Source organism: Oikopleura dioica, chromosome XSR (assembly GCF_907165135.1).
Source record: "Oikopleura dioica chromosome XSR, OKI2018_I68_1.0, whole genome shotgun sequence".
Lineage (NCBI taxonomy): Eukaryota > Metazoa > Chordata > Appendicularia > Copelata > Oikopleuridae > Oikopleura > Oikopleura dioica.
In genome coordinates this window covers 3,990,998-4,010,172 of record NC_137294.1, presented here as the reverse complement: position 1 = coordinate 4,010,172, position 19,175 = coordinate 3,990,998, and the positions used below count along the sequence as shown (strand labels likewise).

Sequence of the window (19,175 nt, the reverse complement as noted above, 5' to 3'; positions counted from 1 at the left end):
TCCACTTGCGCGCCAACTTACGCAACAAGAAATCATCAAAGCCAAATTCTAGATAAATTTTAAATTATATCTAATCAATCCCAAAGCAATTTATTTTCCCAGATGTGAAGAAAAAAAATAAAATTTAAGCTATCATACTTGAGTGATTATTTTCGGGCGAGCTTGAAAATTTTTATCTCTAGAAGCAAATACTTGACTGATCCTTTTTTTGTGATTTTTCCATCTTTTCATTTTTATTTTTCTCGCTTTCTTTTTGACGCACTCTTCGTTGTGAAGCTCTGTTTAATTCGCGCTCTCTCTCTAGAATGAAATCTGTATCTTCTGAAAGTCTCTAGTGGGGTTAGTAAAAGTTACACCAACGGGGGAAATATGAAAACGACTAAAGCGCAGGTCGAGTTGTAAGAGGGCAGGAGTGGTGGTGGTGGTGCCAGTCATCACGGGAAAATTTTTGGTGCTGAAGGGCGGGTCCGCCGCCATACCGTGCGCCGGAGCGACCCCGCTGCCACCAGCACCCAAGCTGAGAGCATGGGAGCACTTTGTGAAGCTCGCCAGCGCCTTCCAGCGTCACTCTCCTCGAAAGCTTCAACCTTACGAGCTGAGTAAGACCACTGTAAAGCGGAGCGTTTGTTTGTTAGCGCGATTAGCACCACAGGGGCGACAAACAACGTGTTCATCGCCGAAATATGAATTCAAGCTCAGCTTGCGTCAGCCTTCTATCGGCTCATAAATGTTCCAATAATATTTGAATCGCAGGAGGCTTATGCTGCTGCTAATCCTAACGATGTCGAAAGGACACTGTCCGCGCGCCATCTAAGGCGTTACCCTTGTAAGCTTATCAATTAGATTAAAGACAACAACTTGTATTCAAAACGGGCGGCAGTGCTCGCACTCGAATATTGATCACCAGAACAGCGTTGTTTTCCGGCGACGTGTTCCTTGTTACTAATCAATCAAATAATTTCACCCCAAATAGACAAAGCAAAGTTCAAAGTAAAGCCTCTAAGTTGAGAAAAACACTTTCTATTTTTGATTGTCAGAATGTTAATTAATTTCATTGATCTTGGCACTCAGGCAAAGCTAAAAATAACGGCTCTAGAATGGAGTCAAATCGAGAGTAATTTCCATTTGAAAATTTGCGTAAGAAGGACTCAATGTTGGTTTGAATTTTTGAGAAGGAATGTTTATATTACGCGAATCTTGTGAATCTAGCAAGAAACCGACTGGATCATTTTTAAAGCGAAAATTAAGGATTACGAGTAACAGGTACATGAGTGTAAAACATTGAGCGAAGGAGATTAAGACCACATAAACTTGTTGCGGCAGAGAGGAATATATCCGCTGGCTGATAGTTTAGCGGCGCCTTGTTGCAAAAGCACTTTGAAATAATAGTTTTTCCTGTATTTTGAGCATCTCTATTAGTGCCAATTGCGAGTTTGATATCTTTTCCACGTTAGAAGGTCGTCGTCCTAAACGTACAAAATGACGCGGGTTATCCTCAACTGGCAGCGTGAAAACACAAGACTACGCACCTGTCGCAACGTCATCCTCAAAGCCGGAAACGGGCAACAAATGAAACAAAATACCTTTTTCTTCACAAGTTCTAATTCGAACTCAAGTGACAGCGCGCAATTTCCTTCCTCGAGAAAAAATAACTTTCTTCCGTGAAAGTCGAAGAAAAGGATGAGTGAAGTGATAAAGGCGTTGTTATGTAAGTTTAGGCGCGGAGCGAACGTTCTAATTTTGACGAGGCACGTCGCCAATTCCTTCACCAATTGCGCCCAGAAGAGGGACACTTCGAAGATCATCCCAGGAATTCCAGATAACCTCGCTCGGCCAACTGAGCTCACTTTCATTTTGCAACACAAGAATAGCGATGACGTACTTCCTAAAACCGTAAAAATCACTCTTTTTCGGCGAACACGTGAATTTAGAATGAGACAGTATAGATACTAGCCGAATATACAGCTGAAATAGGCACGCAAGAAAAGATGCCAAACGGCATTTGGCTCGCACCTTTAGTAACTACCGCTGTAGACGTTTTTCGGTCATATACAGGCTCATAATTAAAATATTTCTATTTTCTGATCGACGAATTGATGAAATAGTTTTAGAATCTGTTCTTTTGCTATTCGCGGTTCCAGGAACAGGTTAAAGACTGAAGACGGAACACAGATACTGTGGCTGATGAGTCAGTATTAATGATGCGAAATCGGCGGCGTGAGGTCAAAAGAAGAACCGCACTGACATGTAAGACCACATAATGCTGGCTGGAATTTTAAGGAACGAGATGCAGGTGCGCCTACTTGATCTCGTATTAAAATCTGTGGTCGAAGCGCGCTCCTTAGAGCTGGCAGAACTTGGCCTGTGCGCCTCCAGATTAGAGCAATACAATCTGGCACAGTGCATAACCGGCCAAGGTCAGTGAAGCTCCTCGAAGACAATGTCTTCTCGCGCTTGAAATTGATTAGTCCGTAGTGTGGCTTGATTGAATGGTTTGAAATTGAAGTGGTCACCAGCACACAGCTTCGGCGAAGCGCACCGGCCACTCGCCTTTTCCAGCAACAAATTAGCGAATTCCGGTTACACCCATCCCCGCAAAAGACTCGGGGATCAAGCTAAAAGCTAGTTGCACATCACGTGACAGCCACGAGCCAGCCTTCAACTTTCTCTCCGTCGACAAATATTAAATTTACTTTTGACTAGCGATTCATATTTTCAATTTTATTCATCAAGGTGATAATATATTCCTCGTCTTGACATCAATGAATAAAAAGTAAGCCGCGATCCGTTTTCTGGCGACAGCAGGGGATGAATTTAAGTTTTCAGCAGAATTTTTTGACTAATTGACCTCATTTATCTCTACCCAGTTGAATCTTATATATTGGCTTTGGAATATGTCACAGGTTCGCGTTCTATAAAAAACTTGAAGAGGTTGAAAATACATCATAGGTTTGTGTTCTTCTGGAGTGAGTTCCTGGAGGTTAGAAAGTGCGGCGAGTTGAAAAAGCTCGGTATATTTATTCTGAGTAGCGCATTGGAGAGTGCTCGGGTAAGTGTTCGCCTGTCGGCTTAACCGGATGGTTCACCGTGAAGGAAGTGGCGCGAGGACACTCGATGACAAAATTGAGACTTGTCCAAGCAACATGAAGCTCTCTTTCAAGAGCTTTGAAGCACAACTTTTCTTACATTGATAATGAAAAAAATGAGCTAGAACAACCATTCCTATATTTCCCACTTGCACGAATAAGTAGTGCGCTTCGATTGACAATCAGGGTGGGAAAGAGCTGCTAACCGCTGGACGCACTAGTAAGAGAAGGTCAAACTCCTTCTAAACGTAATCTATCACGCGACGAAGATCTCGTCACTTATGACGATTTTATTTTTCAAAAAGGGTTACGAATGGGCCCTGATCAAAAATACCACGTTCACGGTGCTCAAAATTAATTGATTGCTGCGAAATTGTAATCCAATTTGCGAATTAATTGTCGAGCCTGTTTTTAATAAAAGTACTTGTTCGACCTTGGTTCTCCTCACTGTAATTAAGAGTCTTCCTCCTTGACTACAAAGTGGGGGCACCGTCGTAAAAAACACTTTTTCTTTGTTGCTCATTTCAAGCTCGAAAACGTGCAAGCATCTCAACAATTACTGCTCGAGCGTGAATGCTCTTTAGCGATTGCCAATTACGTTTAGTGCAAGGGCGGCCCGTGGGAACGCTCTTTGGCGATTTGTGCGCCCAAACAACAGTTGCAGCAAAGTTTTCTAAATATCAATCGCAGATAAACAGACATCTGCGTTTGGAATCGATTGTGGCCACGTGATCGCTAACCTTTCTCGAATTCTCAGACTCAGTTGACTCACCGAATGCGCTCACAGATAGACATCGCAGCTTATATAAAGTAGAAATTCGCCTTGATGGCAAAAGCATCTGATAAAGATCGCCAGCGACGAGATGGGAAGCGACGAACACGTATATCTTGTGCAACGGTTGGCTTTATAAAACAGAGAAGAATAATTATATCACCCAAGTTTGTCGCCGGCCCAGCGATAAGCGCCACGCCAAAAGCTGTTTGACACCCCTTAGCTTAGAAGCCTTGAGCTGGAGATAAAGATGGCTTTAGAAATTGAAGTTCCACTCTTGCCGATTTCGCCGCGCTCACGAATCCGGGATTCGGAATCCCGGAAGTCTTCAACTAACCCAGGCGGCGAGACGTTCAGGCGTTCAAAAGAGCTGGCGGTTGTCGAAGTGGTCATTTGGAGGTGTCTTGAAGGTAGTGGCCCGTGAAACCGCGCTCCGCCAAAATGGACTCATCATTGATCAGCCAGTTCGGTAAATCTTCGCAGATTACCAACGGTGAGCCACTCGCTGTAAACGAGCAGGAATAGGCGAAATAGGGCTGAGAAGAATCAGCGTAGATATTTTTCTTGATGGTTTTTATTTTGGGGCAAGCAGGCGATGGAGCCTTGTTCGGCTGAAGTGACCCCCAGTGTGGTTTGATTCAACTGGTTAGAGCTAGCTGCCAAAACAAGCTCCCTCGAGGGAGTATTTACAAGGCAATAGTCAGTACTCAGACAACAAGTACACTGATATCAAAGCAAGTGGCGCCTAGCTCGCGTCGCAATTATACAAAGATTTTGGCAATAACGCAAAATCTACTCACCCGGCCTGAAAGCGCTCCTTTCAGCAGGAAATATAACGTGATGTTGTGCCCATAGCAAATTCCCTTTTTCACGAGAATATTATATTATAAACATAACTAAACTTTAATTAGAAGCGGAAACTAATTGAATATCGCTTCTCAGGTGATAAATAGCTCAATTCTCCACCTCTCCTCTGAGAAACATAATTTCGCGAAAATATTTATCAATCTGTTTCGCACAGCCGTGGAGCTCCTTTATTTTGTAAAATATTTAGTTTTCATTCACGTTTTGTGAATGAACTATTCAGACTGCGAACAAGGTGCGTAAACAAGCAGAACATCTGTTCGAATTTCGTTGATCACCAATTGACGAATGGACGGTTTTTAGATTTTGAAAGAAGAAGAGGATGGCCGCATCAAAGAGTAAATAAGCAACCACTCTGGTGCGGATAACTAGGAGGGATTTATCGTCTACAAAGCACTACTGATAGCAAGCCGCCTACTGAATTGCTTATGGATAGAGTGTCAGGCTTCCTCTCTGCGAGCACATCTTCGGCGCTATCAGCAGTCGAGCACTAGAACTGAAAATACGTTAGAAAAGATTGCTTCCTCTTTCGTTAAATATGTTTTCGAAGGGCTTACTTGCCGACATACCAACGTGTGTTGTGAAAATACGAGTCCTCCGAAAAAGATGAAAATGTGAGGCGAATCAAATTGTTATCGTTACTACCATTCCGCGTTTCCCTCGCTCGAAAGTTTCTTTATTTCCGCCGCCTCACTGATAATAATAATTAACAATATAAAGCAAGAACTGGAGGAGTTGAGAATCACCCTGTAAATTGAGAGCTTTTCAGTTTATAATTTTTTTTTGTTGCGTTCGCTTGTAAAACGGGTGGTAAACTGTACTGCTGTCTGGACAAGCATGTTAGAGGGGTGACCTAACTGCCTTTCTTTTTATAAATTCACAGGAACGACGATTAAATAATAATAAACGGGCGAATGGACGAACTGAAGCAGCGAAGCGAGTGCAAATATATAACACCAGAGTTTTCCCCCGAAACAGTCTTTCTTCGACATCCAAAATTTAAGTTCAAACAAGCACTAATCCGCGGAGGGAGTACAGTGATTGGGGATCGAGAATCACGGATTGCGCCGGGGATCATTCAATTTAAAGAGCCTCGCGTTCAACAAGATAAAGTTTTCTAGTAGCCGCCGTACTAAGCGGAATGAAATAGATTTCGAAAAGTGTTTGGGCTCAAAATAAACGGACATGAGGGCGTCCTTATCAAATCGGGGCGCATCCGGTGCTGGAGAGAGATTGAGGGATCAGCCCAATCCCAAAGACTCGTTCCGGCCCCTTTCCACCTCCAATTCAAAAGCAAATACAAATCTACACGTTTCCCAAAACATAAACTAACAACTCAGAAAAGTTCGTTTCCCGACACGTTTTGAAAGAAAGAAAATCGAAACGAATTGCCTCACGGGTGGAGACTATTCACTTTGAGGTTTTCGAAACTTGAAATGTCGACCAAACCGCTTCTCGCAAAGCAAGGATTAAATCTCAGTTAGTGTTTATTCACGTTGATCCTAAATGAACCGGCTTCCTTCGTTGTGTCATCGAGGTGAACTTGCATCTCGAAGAAAACAGCGTGCAAAACGCATTTCGACAACGGGATTAACTGTCCACGATCAAGGCTCGCTTCTTTCCGCGAAAAGACAATTTATTTTAATGAAGTTAGCCATAATAATTAACGGCCTGTCGAGCTAACCAAGTTCGTTTGGCCTCTATAGGAAATTGATTCGCCAAAATGCACGCCAAGCTTGGCGAGTTTGACCGCTCGAAATAATTGTCTTCTTTAGATTTCTAAAGTTTACAAGATTGAAATATACTCCAATCAAAACTGAAAATAGCCCTGACCCTAACTCTAACCCTAACCCTAACCATAAAATAGTCGAAAAATAGTTCTAAGAAGAAACAAATAACTCAGGTTAGCTAAGATTTGCAAAACAAAATCTGTCCAACAAATGGTCGACACCCTTAAGAAGCAGGATTCATGAATTTTAGGGAGAAGCTAGACATGGTGGTTTGGTTAGAACTGGGTGGCGGTGAACGGATCGGAACTGTGGCGGAGAGCGCCGCTTTCATCCCGATTTTCTAAAAGAAGAAAGAATGGAAAAGTCGACTGAGTGAGCATTTGCTCAAGCGGCGCGCAAAGGGGATGAGTCACGTGCTTCGTCAATAGAACATTCGTCGCAGTAGCCAAATTTCATAAAGCGAAAATAATGGTTGGCAGTATCAGAGCTCTGCGCAGATACGAAAGTTTGATCTCTGGGGTCAGCCGTTTATTTAGAAAGGCAACGTGCAGTCACCGGATAAGGCCCCTGCCCTTCTAAACACCCAACTTAGCTTTTGAGTAATCTTCAAAAACTATAGTGTGCCCTTTGGTTGGTGAAGCCCTTTGATTGCAGCCTCTTTCGGGATTAGTCTATTCGCGATTGGTGTTCGCTTCCCGCGCCCTTTTTCCCTTCAAAATCCTCGCCTAGTTTGATATGCATTTATTCGTGGCGCAAACATGTTCACACTTTTGAAACACGACGTGCGTCTAGTAGAAATTATGCATGAACCAGTTATAGATGTAAATAGCTAGTAACTGACTGTAATTATCATCTGTCAAAAAGATTATTTTATATGAATCAAATCAGCACTTATTCGATTTTCTAGCTAGCTCTTTTATTCTAGATAATGTGTAACAGGCTTCAAGAAACAATGGTCGAAACTTGTCTTCAGCCTGGATTATCCACATCTCTATTTGTTTAAGCAAGCGGCTAATCCTTTCTACATTTACAAGCAATTCTTCCAAACTCCCAAAAGTTAGAAATTTTAAACTTTCACATTTCACATTTGGCACCCTTTCGCTTGCATCAATACAGTAATGGCGAGGACGAGTCGTCTTGGGGAGTACGTTTTCAAACCTCTTATCAAACATTATTAGCGCGAGGCTGGAGTTTTGCGCGCTCTGCCTGTTGCCTAAATTCACGCGTGTTATGAAATCTGAAGCAGTAAATAATGAAAATGATACTTTTTCCAAAAATGTGGCGAAAAACGGTGAATTATTTGTTTTGACTACTGGGAGTGAACTTTTTCCACCAAAGTAAGTCATGTAATATGAGTTGTCAATTTAAATAGAAAAAAGTAACTTGCTGATTTCATTTATATTTTCATTTCTGGCGCTTGTTAAAAATAAGTATCTCTCTGTAATGTTATTTTAATAAAACAAAAAAATTCTTAGTTTAAATATTTTTTTAAACTCTTTATAAATTATAATGCTTCGAGTGAGAGAATCGGAAACGTGAATAATGCGCTGGCCGAGAATACCGGAGTAAGGCCGACCAAATATCCGACCACGGGTGGAGGCTTTGAAAAGCTCCTGCTTGATAATGAGACGCAAATCCGCTCTGCGCTGTACCGTTTTCGCTAAGGCTTGGACGATTAAGCAGTACATCCAAACAACAAAATCACGCGTTACGCCTTTCCGTTCTCCCGTCCAAGTCATTCTAAATACGAAACCCTATTAGTCGCCCTTCTTCCGCGAAAAATAACTTGTTCGATGCTTTGGGCTCTGAATTGCCTGAAACTCGTCGACTGTAATTTGTGACTGTAGCCACTAGGAACACAGTGTAACAAACGACGCGTTTCCGAAAACTTCCCCAAGTGACGCGCCTCCGGAAAACCATTATTCTGATCAAGTAAGCAATGTCCACGAAATCTTCTCAGCTCGGACATAGCGAAAATTGCATCCGTCGCTTAAGGGGGTAGAAACAGCTTTCTCGATTTTGTACTGTAGCTACATAAAAGGAAACATAAGATTTATTTATGTGAACGGAAATTCCTCATAAATGCTCCTAGAAAAGGGGTTGAGGTTCACAAAACTGTGAATGAAATTTGTTTAACTATCAGGTGACTCGAGATATTCGTGTTTGAAAACTGGCGAAAATCGAGAATTTCGGAGAGATGAGTTGCTTCTGAGCCCGCTTTCTCAAATAATTGATGACTAAAACAAATTTCAACGGAGATGTTCCTAGATCTTAGATGTATCTATCTAAAACTGAAGAGAAAATTTGAAAATGTAAGATTCTCTTGTCTGTATCGCCGGTCAAAAATCGCCTTTTTCTGAAAAAAGCTGTTTCTACCCCCTTAATCGCTTCCGCTCGAAAATTTCAGCCCGGAAATATCAACGTACTCGCTTACGTAAGTGCTTTTTCAATCACTTTTAACTACTAGAATAAGAATACCGAATGACTAATTTTGGAATCGTATGGTAATTTGAAGCAGGAGGACTTCGCTTTTGAAGGGTATTTATTAAAGAGGGCCTACACGTGTTTACATAATTTTGCAGGTGGGCACTCATTTCCTTCTCGTTTTGGGTGAGCTCGTGATGATTAGCTAAGGATATGTTTCACTTGACGATGTTTTTCAACTGAACGTAATCACTCATTTCAAATTTCGGTTTTGAGTTGCTTTCTGGAAAGTTCACTAAATTCCAGCGGCGAGTTCGCCGTGGTTCCGACCAGCGACAAACTGTATTCGTTCGTTCAGTCGAAAAAGCGCCCCCTTGGAACGGGTGATTCCGCCCTTATCGACCAATTTCAAACATTGTGATAAGGACATGTTCTACCAGTGAGTGAACTAATCTGATTTACTCAAAACGTCACTTGCCCTTTCCTCGAGACCCAAAGTGCGCGAATAAACTCTTACAAAAGCAAGCGATGCCAGACGCGATTCATGTTTCTCCAGTTGCGGATTTCCTTCTTGGTAAAGACAGCTCACTCGAGGATGTTCAAAAGAAGCAGTGGCACTTTGAACCCCGTCTCACTCATCTATTTGTTAGAGTGTCTTATTCTTCATTTCGGAATAAAGCACGTAATTGCGCCTTGCTCGCTATTTTCGACGACCCCGGCTTGTAAGGGTTAAGCAATAGCACCTCATGGATGAAGCGCTGATCGTTCGTAATTCAAATTGGTTGTACCTTGATTTAGATCGACTGACGTTGATGAAATTTAATTTCAAATAGTAATATTTTGGGATGCATCAGTATGTGTAGACTTTTTGTCAAGCAGCCGCACTGAAGGCAGATTTAGAAGCAAATTTTCCAATGGCCGATTGTTTTCAAACCTTGGCAAGCGGAAGACGACATCCGAGTCCAAACTTGATATTGGACCTGCCGCCAGAATTTATATCAAAAAGTCAATTTCGTCCAAACTTTTCCGCGTGTTATGTTTGGTGGATGCGATTGGAAAGATGGGATTCACTGTAGTTTGCCCGGGCCTGGGAAATTATAGCTTCGCCGGTGGAATTGATGGAAGTTTGTGTGGTTTTTGATTGGCGACCGCAAATGGTCAGCATGTGGAGGGATTGCGATCGCGTCGGATCACATCTCTAATCAAGACCCTTGGTTGCGTTTAGGCAATAGCTGTTACAGGTGCGCGCTCAAATAATTGCCTCTTCAAGGAACCTGGGCATCTTAATCAAGTGATTAGTTCATCGCATCATAGAAGGTCTGCAGATTTCGACACGTGAACCGTCTTAGTCCCACAAAGACCTGGTACACGTCCCCCACCGCCGCAAAGTTCAAATCATAATTAACCCAAATGAACTCGGATGTACCAGATAATTTATTGGAGTTTAAAACAACATGTGCATATGGAATTTTGTGAGTGTTTTATGCAGACAAATAATTTTTATACAACAACTTGGGCGGTGCGCGTTGTGGGATAAGAAGATCTTCCGAATTCGAACCGCCAAATCGTCGCTTATCATACGTTGCCCAACCTTAACCCATTTTGAAGGTTTCGAGCTTTTTTTTTTGTCTCTTACCTTGTGGATTTGAAACTTGCGAGGACTGAAATGAATGTACGTTTTATAAGCATTTTTAAGTGTATCTAGGACAGATTCTAGAATGAGCAGGACTGATGCTTTCTCAATTTGATGTTACGCTCTTTGGGCTCTAGTGAGCGCCGCCATTAAATTTCAAGAGCTCTGAACTCATTGCTTCCTCAATAAGCAGAGCGGACGAGGCACTACTTAGATTTTTTCTCTTTGAGTTCAAACGACTAATCTTAAAAATGAAGTCCGTTCCTTCTAGCCCATAGAATGCGCCGTGCGATAAACTCGCGATAAACAGGAGACAAAATCGCATTTGCTCTTCTCGATCTTTTGACTTTCCTGCTAGGAATTGCTTTTAAAGTGCTGCACTTAATAATGAAGGTATCGAGAGCGAATATTAATGCAGACAATACTCACACTGGAATATTAAAGAAGCTAGATGTTTCTAATTGCGCGTTTCCACTCATGCACTGTAGGGCCGTTCAAAAAGCCTTAATGTCTACGATAAGAGCTTTCAAGTGAACAACTTTTCAATTATGCATTTGTCAACCAGTTAGCTTTTAGAGTAGAAATACTCATAAAAGCTAATTCGATCTGAGTGGCCACAATCAATGCACATTTTAGGTCAAATAAGAAGTGAGTGGCTAATGGTGTCAACAACGATTTAGCCATTATTTTTTTTTTTGATGCTCGGAACTGTATCTGAGAAAAACTTAATAGCTAGAAACAGTTTTACGACGGAGTCTTATCTAATGTAAGGGAGATTATATCTTGAACGGAGCTCTCAAATTCGTATTTTGGTTGATTTGAACGAAAAATTGCATTAGGATGTGAGTTATCCAGCGAACGAAAATTCTAGATCAGCAACTCTCCTGTCAGGTGCTTGAAATGATAATGCCGTATTCTATAGTCGCCCTTCTATCAAATTTAAATGATCGATAGTTCAAAGAAAGCTCTGTTCGCAATGAATCTTTTGCAATGATGTGCATTTTAGACTGGAAATATTCAAACGCAAAGTGCACATGGCGATTGCCGATTTATCCGCGATAACTTATCGCTCTCAGAAAGAACGATTCTTTGGAATTATAAATGAAGAGAAGCGATGTTCGAAATCATCAGCAAATTATTTAGAGTCTAAATTTTAGACTGAGGTCAAGTTGAATTTTTGATTTTAGACAGAGTAATGTACAGAGAGAGAGAAAGAGGCTGTTTTAATTGAATGTTTTCGAAGAGTCTCTTTAAGCTTAAAAGGGTCGACCTTAATTTCACAGGGCACTTTGTTCCTCCACCAGGTGCATCGTTGAAATTCGCCCAGCCATTGCAACAGAGCTTAAACTCATAAGCTTAGGAACTTAATGATCCTCACTTACGGGGAAACTGTCGATTCTTCAATTTTCCCGTCAAAGGCTTTGTTGATCATCCCAGTCGGGCCAACTGAAATTCGTGAACATTTATTAAAAATGTCTAAATGTTGCCTGTTTTATCAATTTCTTCGTTGAATTGTTCCGAGTTTCGAACCCATTTGGGTTCTTTTCGACTTATCGCTGTTCTTCTAAAAATTAATTTGTTATTTTCTGACTATTTTGGAAATGAAATTAATTCAAATATAATTTTCATTATATTCGAACCCGCATGACTGAGTAATGTAGCCAAGTATAAAAGCTTTCCGGGAAGTCCTTAAAACTTGAGAGAAAAGTACTCGCTCGATCAAGCTTTTTATTTCCGCTTTACGCGGAACAAGCGTTTAGAAGGAAAAGCCGTATGAAAGCAGACTCACTTGCGTGGCTGTAAATCTTCTTGTCCGATGTTGCTTTGGTCAGCAGGCAAGGTGACGGAATGGAAATAAGTGTCGTCGAGTACGCCGAGGCCGCTAGACGAGGGGTTCACCGACAATTTGGATGAAATCGTACGCCGAGTCCCACTTGACGTTCCTCTATCATTAAACGTTAACCAAAAAACCTTTCGAGAGTGTAACTAGCAGTAAGAGAAACACACTCTAGAATACAGCTTTCATTACGTACTGGGAGCTGCTACTGGACGGTCTCCACTTTCTGAGATCGTATCGGTTCTGGACGAAAGCTGGACAGAATCTGCTTCGTTTTGTTAGTCGGCTCAACTCGATTATCAGCTTCTCGTTCATTGCGCAGTGGAAAATGAAGATGAAGAGACCTTAACACACAGCACATTACTAATGATCTTCAAGAAAGTCTAATAAGTCGACCAAGAAAGCTCCCGGAAGTGTCAGATAAACAGGCATGACGTGAGCCGTCGGTGATCACTCTCCAATAAACGCGAAAAGTTACCGCTCATTCCACGGCTCTAGAGCGCCTTCTCCGTAGCGAAACTTCCGAAACGCTCAGAAAGTGTACATCAACCTTCTTCGGTCGAAGTTCTTCGTCGATTATTAACAGATTATTAAGCAAATTTCTCATTTCATAATTCCTGACTCATGAAGAAGAATTATCTGGAGCAGTAGTATGTTTTCTATCGTATAATCGTATGTTTTTAAAAGATGTAAAATCCAGCTACGCTAGAATGTTTTTGTGCGAGCATGTGATATTTATGAGGGTTCATAGCAGTTGCTATCATGTTCTTACCTTGTAGTGAATTAGTTATTGTAAAGAGATACGCCACAAAAGTTGTTTCGACGTTGACGAAGAAAACTCCAAGGCCCCATGTTATACCGAGTAAACTAGAAAATAAATACGACCATTCCATTAATAGAACTTGCCTGAGTAGGACGACACTCGATTTAATCCAGCCTGACCATGTGCTTAGCTTTGAAGCCGATCTAGTGGAGTGCTTGCGATGGGTGGCGACGACTCGCAGCGCCGACACCAGAAAAACGAAATTGATGAGTGCGACGAGTATGACGGGTCCGGCAAAGCTCCAGATCATGAATTCATTTGCTTTAATCCAACAATGTCCACGCTCTGGATCACCGTAATGATCATATTTGACTGAACAGGGCGGATTGCTGCGCACGATAATTTTCGATTTTAAAGCTCGGGCTAGATTTATTTTCAGGACTCCAAGTTACGAGAACTTCGCCACGTTTACTTCCAAATTGCATAGCTTTCCAGAAAATAGTGCCAGCGCCCTTCCTAAAGAGGTTATTCCAACAATAATCAATGGCAACGCATATCCAAAGCCGTAGTAATAATGCATTTTGTCTGGATTATCGACGTTAAAAACTTGGTTTAGCGAAAGATATAAATGAATTCCTTGAAAACGAGTTTATTGATAAGCTAGTTTAGGATAATTATATTCCATTAAAATTATGATCAATGATACTGACGAGATATTCTCTAGATATCTGTAATGCATCTTGTCTACGCTATTTTTTTTTCTTGTTGAATCGAGAAAATACATCAACTAAGTTGTCTTGCAAACTCGTGTTCCTTCAAGTGCCATCCAGCTGAATGCAGCCAAGAAAGAGTAATGAATGAAGCCGGCGATAACACCACAGACAGCAGGTGATTCGCCTTCTTGATATTCAATGCCAAGCAAAAATATAATTTCCGCGATCAACAAAGAGAATGATAAATTCCTTAGGCGAAAATGAAATCGTTAATTTTTTGGTGATTCGTCTTACCTGTGAATAATTGTCCTGGTGTTTTTCATGTTTGGGATAAAAGTAAAGCAGAACGTGGCCATGGCCAGTGCAACAACGGAAACAATGAGTCCGATCCTTGTGATTATCGTGAGAACCAATATGTCGATTGCATCCATAACGGCAGTAACGGCATTAACATCCATCAAAATTGCGAAGTGCGTTAAATGATTGCAGCGACAAACCGTGTGTGTTTTATTGCTCTCGATTGCGTTGCATCCCGCTGCCGACCAGCGGAGTGCTGTCGTGTTCCAGTAAACGCACTGACCGGCCCCATCTCGCGCCGCAGCCTGCTGATGCTTGAGCAGTATCTTTTCATGGATTGCAAATCATTTGATCGATTAAAAATATGTTAAATATACAAACCAGCCCTGGACGGACTTGATCTGGAAAAAGTCGTTATTTGGCGGACGCAAAGTCGCAGAAATAATGTGGCTGTTTAGGGTCAAATGCGGCTTCGACTCATCGTTACTTGTACACCGCTCTGTTCCATTGTTCAAGACGAGACAAGTTGTTTTATTTCCACCATCTGTTATCCCAGGTGTCGTCATAAGCGTAGTCGATGAGTTTGCTGTGTCTTCGTCGAAAGCAACATTTTCATCTTGAATGAATGCATATTATATCTCCTTGATGGATTTTTATAATAAAGTTTTGTAAAAATGCAAACAATCCTATTTCTTCGTCGATATCGACAGAAAAAAAGCTTGCCTCGATTTCTTCGCCAAAAAGAACGTCTAGATTCGAATAGACAGCAAAGACGAGTTGGTGTGTTGTTTCCTGGTCGCTTTTGTCGACAGGGACCCATATTTCGCCTGATTCAGTGGCCCAGTGATTTTCTGGGAGGACAGGAATCGTCTGGTTGGGAAAAAGAATTTCATCTGGCAAGTCTCCTCCTGCAGGCAAAACTGATGCCACTTGAAGGGCCGTGTTCGGATAAGAACTGTGAACCTCAATGATCTCAGGTCGGTCGGAGTCGTTGTACTTTGCAAAAGCTTGCTGAGCCAGTAAAAAACCTGCCTCTTCCAACAATTCAATCGCTTTTATAAGGTTATATCAAATCTAATTTATGCATAATATTCGTGATATAATATTACTAATATTAAAATGCGTAAAGGGAGATAAAGGTAATTAATCACGATAACCGCTTCCTTGAGTGGCCCGGCCAGCCCATTGATCTTTAGGGATGTCTTCCCATGCATCAAGATGTTTCTCGTCCATCAAATTAGATACAGCGGATCCGAGGTTTTCTGTGAACTTTTACCCGTTCACTTACCGTTCATAATACAGTTCACTCGCACAATTTGGCCCTATTTTGTTATTCCGATTTCTCAAAAAAGGGCCAAATTGTGCGGGTCTAAATTGTGGATAGCGAGTCAACTGTACTAGGAAAAAAAAACCTTAAAAAGAGAAGGCAGAACGCATCCTGGACAGCTTTCTTGTTTATCGTTCCCAAATCATTCGTTTCATCGAGCTCTGCTTTCTGGAGCTGTAGCAAGGTATCAATCATCAAGATTGATGTAGCAACATCGCCTCCGAAAATTTCGTGATCAGGCTCAAGAAAATCAGCTTGCAAACGTGCCAATTGCGCCGCCGAGTAGTCTGGATCGTCGACAATAGTCCCAATTACAGCAGCTGGATTGCTCTGCGAAACGCAACGGGACAAATCTCATCTTGGAATTTCCACCACAATTTTTTAATATCTTGATTCATATTCATAGTTTATTTTGAAAAACCCATTCCTGGCATTTCCCATCCGTTGGGTCCGCAGACTCGGAATGCGGTCCCAACTGTTCCTTCTGGACATGAAGTGTTAATGTATCCACAGTAGCTTGTTGGCCAAGAGGTTCCTTTGATTTCTTCAGCGAGGCAGGCTGTGACGTTCTCGCGACATGAACCAGCAACTTCGTCAATCTGAACGAATATTCTCGACAAACCTTCTTTGTGCGTTCCTCAACATAAACTGGACGGAAAACGACATAAGACAAGTAAGAACCTTTGGGTCAATTACACTAATAGTTAGACGGAAGCCAGCATCAATAAATGATATTGAATCATTTATGCTCTTAAAATTTTGTTAATGATCTGCTTAGTAATATTTTTGTGGTAAATGCATTGATTACTTATTCGTGTATTTCTAAGTTGGAAAACCTTTTTTTGAAGTTCTTCTCCCTCTGGATCAGCAACAATATGAAGAATATCGGAATACAGCTCTCTTAAAATATCAATGAATATATTCATTCATCAAAAGATAAGTTTTTAAGTTATCGCAAGAAAGTACCTCAATGGGGTCTCTCGAATGCTATCAAGAGATGAAAAATCAATTGCTTCTGCTGGGCTAATGTCTTCGCATCTGTACTGAACATCCAGAAACATTGCCTCATTGACATCACAGTGCTCCCCAAGATAATTTTCTTTGAGGAGGGGCAAGTCAATACGGCAGCGCTGTTTTCCATTACATGAACTTTCGATAAACCGGGAAACCATGGGCGATACACAGTCCACATCAGGAATATTTCTTAACTCAGGACAGGTTCTATTTGAATGAGTCCTTCCGTAGTTTGAATATATCAGCAATATTCGAGGTCCACGTGATCCCCGTTCAGAACATTTTACAACTGTTGACGCGATCTCGCCATCTTCGCAGTTGAACGCCTAAAATATACGAGTCGTTTCTTTTTACAGAATCCTACTTCGTGCAGATTTAGCTCTCTCTGCTCAGATAATGGACCATTGAATCTGCACTGGAATCCACGTTCCATCTCTGTCGAGTCAAAAGCGCCTTCTGGCCAAACATTGATAGGCGGCTGCGTGGTCTTTTGAAATATCGTATCAAACTCTTCAATCCCTTGTTCTCTCTCAGCTTGAGTAAGAAAGCCAACGATCGTTTCATTAAATGAAGAAAGAAGGCAACATCCTAGACTTTGTTGGTTCCTGTCAAATTAATCAACAAATTACCCTGAGTTCCAATCAGAAACGCTTGGCAATTAGTGTCTGTTATGCACTGGTCGGCACATGGATCATCCGCCTGGATTCCGTCCCGTAGGCAGCTGATGTCCTGAACTCGAAAGCGACCTCCAGCTCTTGTAAAGTGAAGTTCAGTTGTTGAATTCACTGTCGAAGCATGAAACTCGACTATATCTCCTGGAAAATTTGTTGATAGCTCTGACCAAGAAGTAACTGGCGTGTTTCCAATGTCAACTATAACAAAGAGAAGGTTTGCAATCCAGCTGAGTTTTGACGAGCCTTCACCATCATATATTGCAGAATAGACTAATCTTGGTCCTCCATTCGTCACCCTCATGATATTGACTTCAACTCTAAATAAAACGTTAAACAACTAAATTGTGAATTTTAAGCAAAAATCTGGGAAAATCAGTCTACCTTCGTATATTCAGACTTTGCCACTCGTCAACGAGCTTGCTTTTGTAGCTGAGAGTGTTCTGAGAAACTCTGGCTTGCTGATTTTCGTCATTGATCACACCATAATTTCTGAAGAGATCAAATGCTGTTGAAGGGCCGCTTATAGCTGTTTTAGCAAGTTTCCACCAGCTGCGGCCGGGCAAATCATTCTGTAGCTGACATTCGTCTATTCTTCCTCCGAGAATACGGAATCTTGAAATACTTCCACTTGTGATATGGAAAAATACTCGATTCGATATCATCGGCCACATAAAAAATCGTCTATGATTTCCAACTGGTAAATTAAAGCTGGCTGGTGTTTCGTTTTCTTCATAAAACGATGCATTACTAAGTTTATATGCAAATTTTATTAAAAAAAATATTGTTACGTTGAAAGAGAAATCTGGAATGAGACTGGTGCTGTTACTTGTATATTGAATCCATGAAGATACCACTGTGAGCTCGAAGAAAATTCAACAATGCTGCCGATGTTACGTCGTTGAAAATTCAGAGAAATCTCTCGATCGCAAGCTTATTAGTCGTTTTGGCAAAATTTCTAATGAATAGGAAACCTGTTGTTTTAAAGCACTCTTCAGTTTCTGGAAAAAGGCAGTACTCGCGAGCACATTCATCGACTCTTCTGAGAGGGCAGCTGGAAAGAAAATCTAGATTTATTCCGCGTCCATTAATGTAAAGCTTGCGAACGCAGCCAGTAGCACTCTGTCCAAAGCCAAAGAGTCTTCCTGCTCCTATTCTTGTTATTGAGCCTTGATCGACGTTATTGAGTGGTTGAAAGCGAGGAAGCGTAATTTGAACTGGAATTCCGCCATTGACCGAAAGCACGGCAGTTCCTGATTGAGGAAAGGTGATGAGAATCTCTTGATAGCGACTTCTTGAGGAGGAGAGCCTCCGAGTCAATGTCTGTACATTAGAGCCTGACTGAAGCACCAACTGAACAACTGAGTTGGTGATACCAAAGGCGAACAAGTTATTATTCGAGCGGCTGTGTGCGAAGATTTGACCTTCATCTTCCAGCAGAAATACAAGGCGTATCGTTTCTATACGAGGCGAAATTACACCACTTTTTATGATGATAATTTTCAAAAAACATGTGTGGTTCAAATAATTTTGATCGATGAAAATAATCATTTCCTGAGAATAGTAGCTCCAGAATTCACGTCTATCCTCTTCGTACAGCTCACATGCCTGAACAAAATTTTCACTTCGTTTTTTCCTCAAAAGTGAATCTCTTATCACACTAATCTCTCATCTTCTCCGTATATATATATTTATACCTTATCGCTATTGCTAGCACTGCTAGCAGTAGCATAACCAGCTTGGGGCGAGTGAGAAATCGTGAAATTCAGATTCCACTTGAAAGTCTCTTGACTCGAGCTCCTTACAGAGACAAAGGCGCTAGGCCACCTTTTACAACAGAAACCATAATGTTCTCCAAATGATCCTTTTTGTCGAGCGCGATGGGGGGTGAACGTCACTGAAATCCAACAGTGTATCGATTTATTCACACCATATATCTTATCATCTTCAAATTCTGACGGTTACATCACATCGGATTCTCCTATTCAACATCTTTTCCTTCCTTTTGTTGATTTTAACTACAAAAACCAAAAATGTTCCCATT

At 41.4% G+C, this 19,175-nt stretch overlaps 1 protein-coding gene across 1 annotated transcript; it reads right to left on the bottom strand.

The window, feature by feature from the left end:
- Positions 1–11,985: 11,985 nt before the first annotated feature.
- Positions 11,986–18,610, bottom strand: LOC145708860 (uncharacterized). The gene is made up of 16 exons (XM_081786558.1): positions 18,106–18,610; positions 17,923–18,064; positions 17,516–17,881; positions 17,090–17,451; positions 16,825–17,048; positions 16,413–16,786; positions 16,283–16,346; positions 16,128–16,196; positions 15,868–16,045; positions 14,843–15,171; positions 14,117–14,445; positions 13,898–14,071; positions 13,119–13,213; positions 12,543–12,690; positions 12,299–12,454; positions 11,986–12,073 (listed from the first exon to the last, which is right to left on the bottom strand). The coding sequence occupies exons 3-16, from the start codon at positions 17,803–17,805 to the stop codon at positions 11,986–11,988; spliced, it is 2,880 nt and encodes a 959-aa protein (XP_081642684.1). The 5' UTR covers positions 17,806–17,881; positions 17,923–18,064; positions 18,106–18,610.
- Positions 18,611–19,175: the final 565 nt, after the last annotated feature.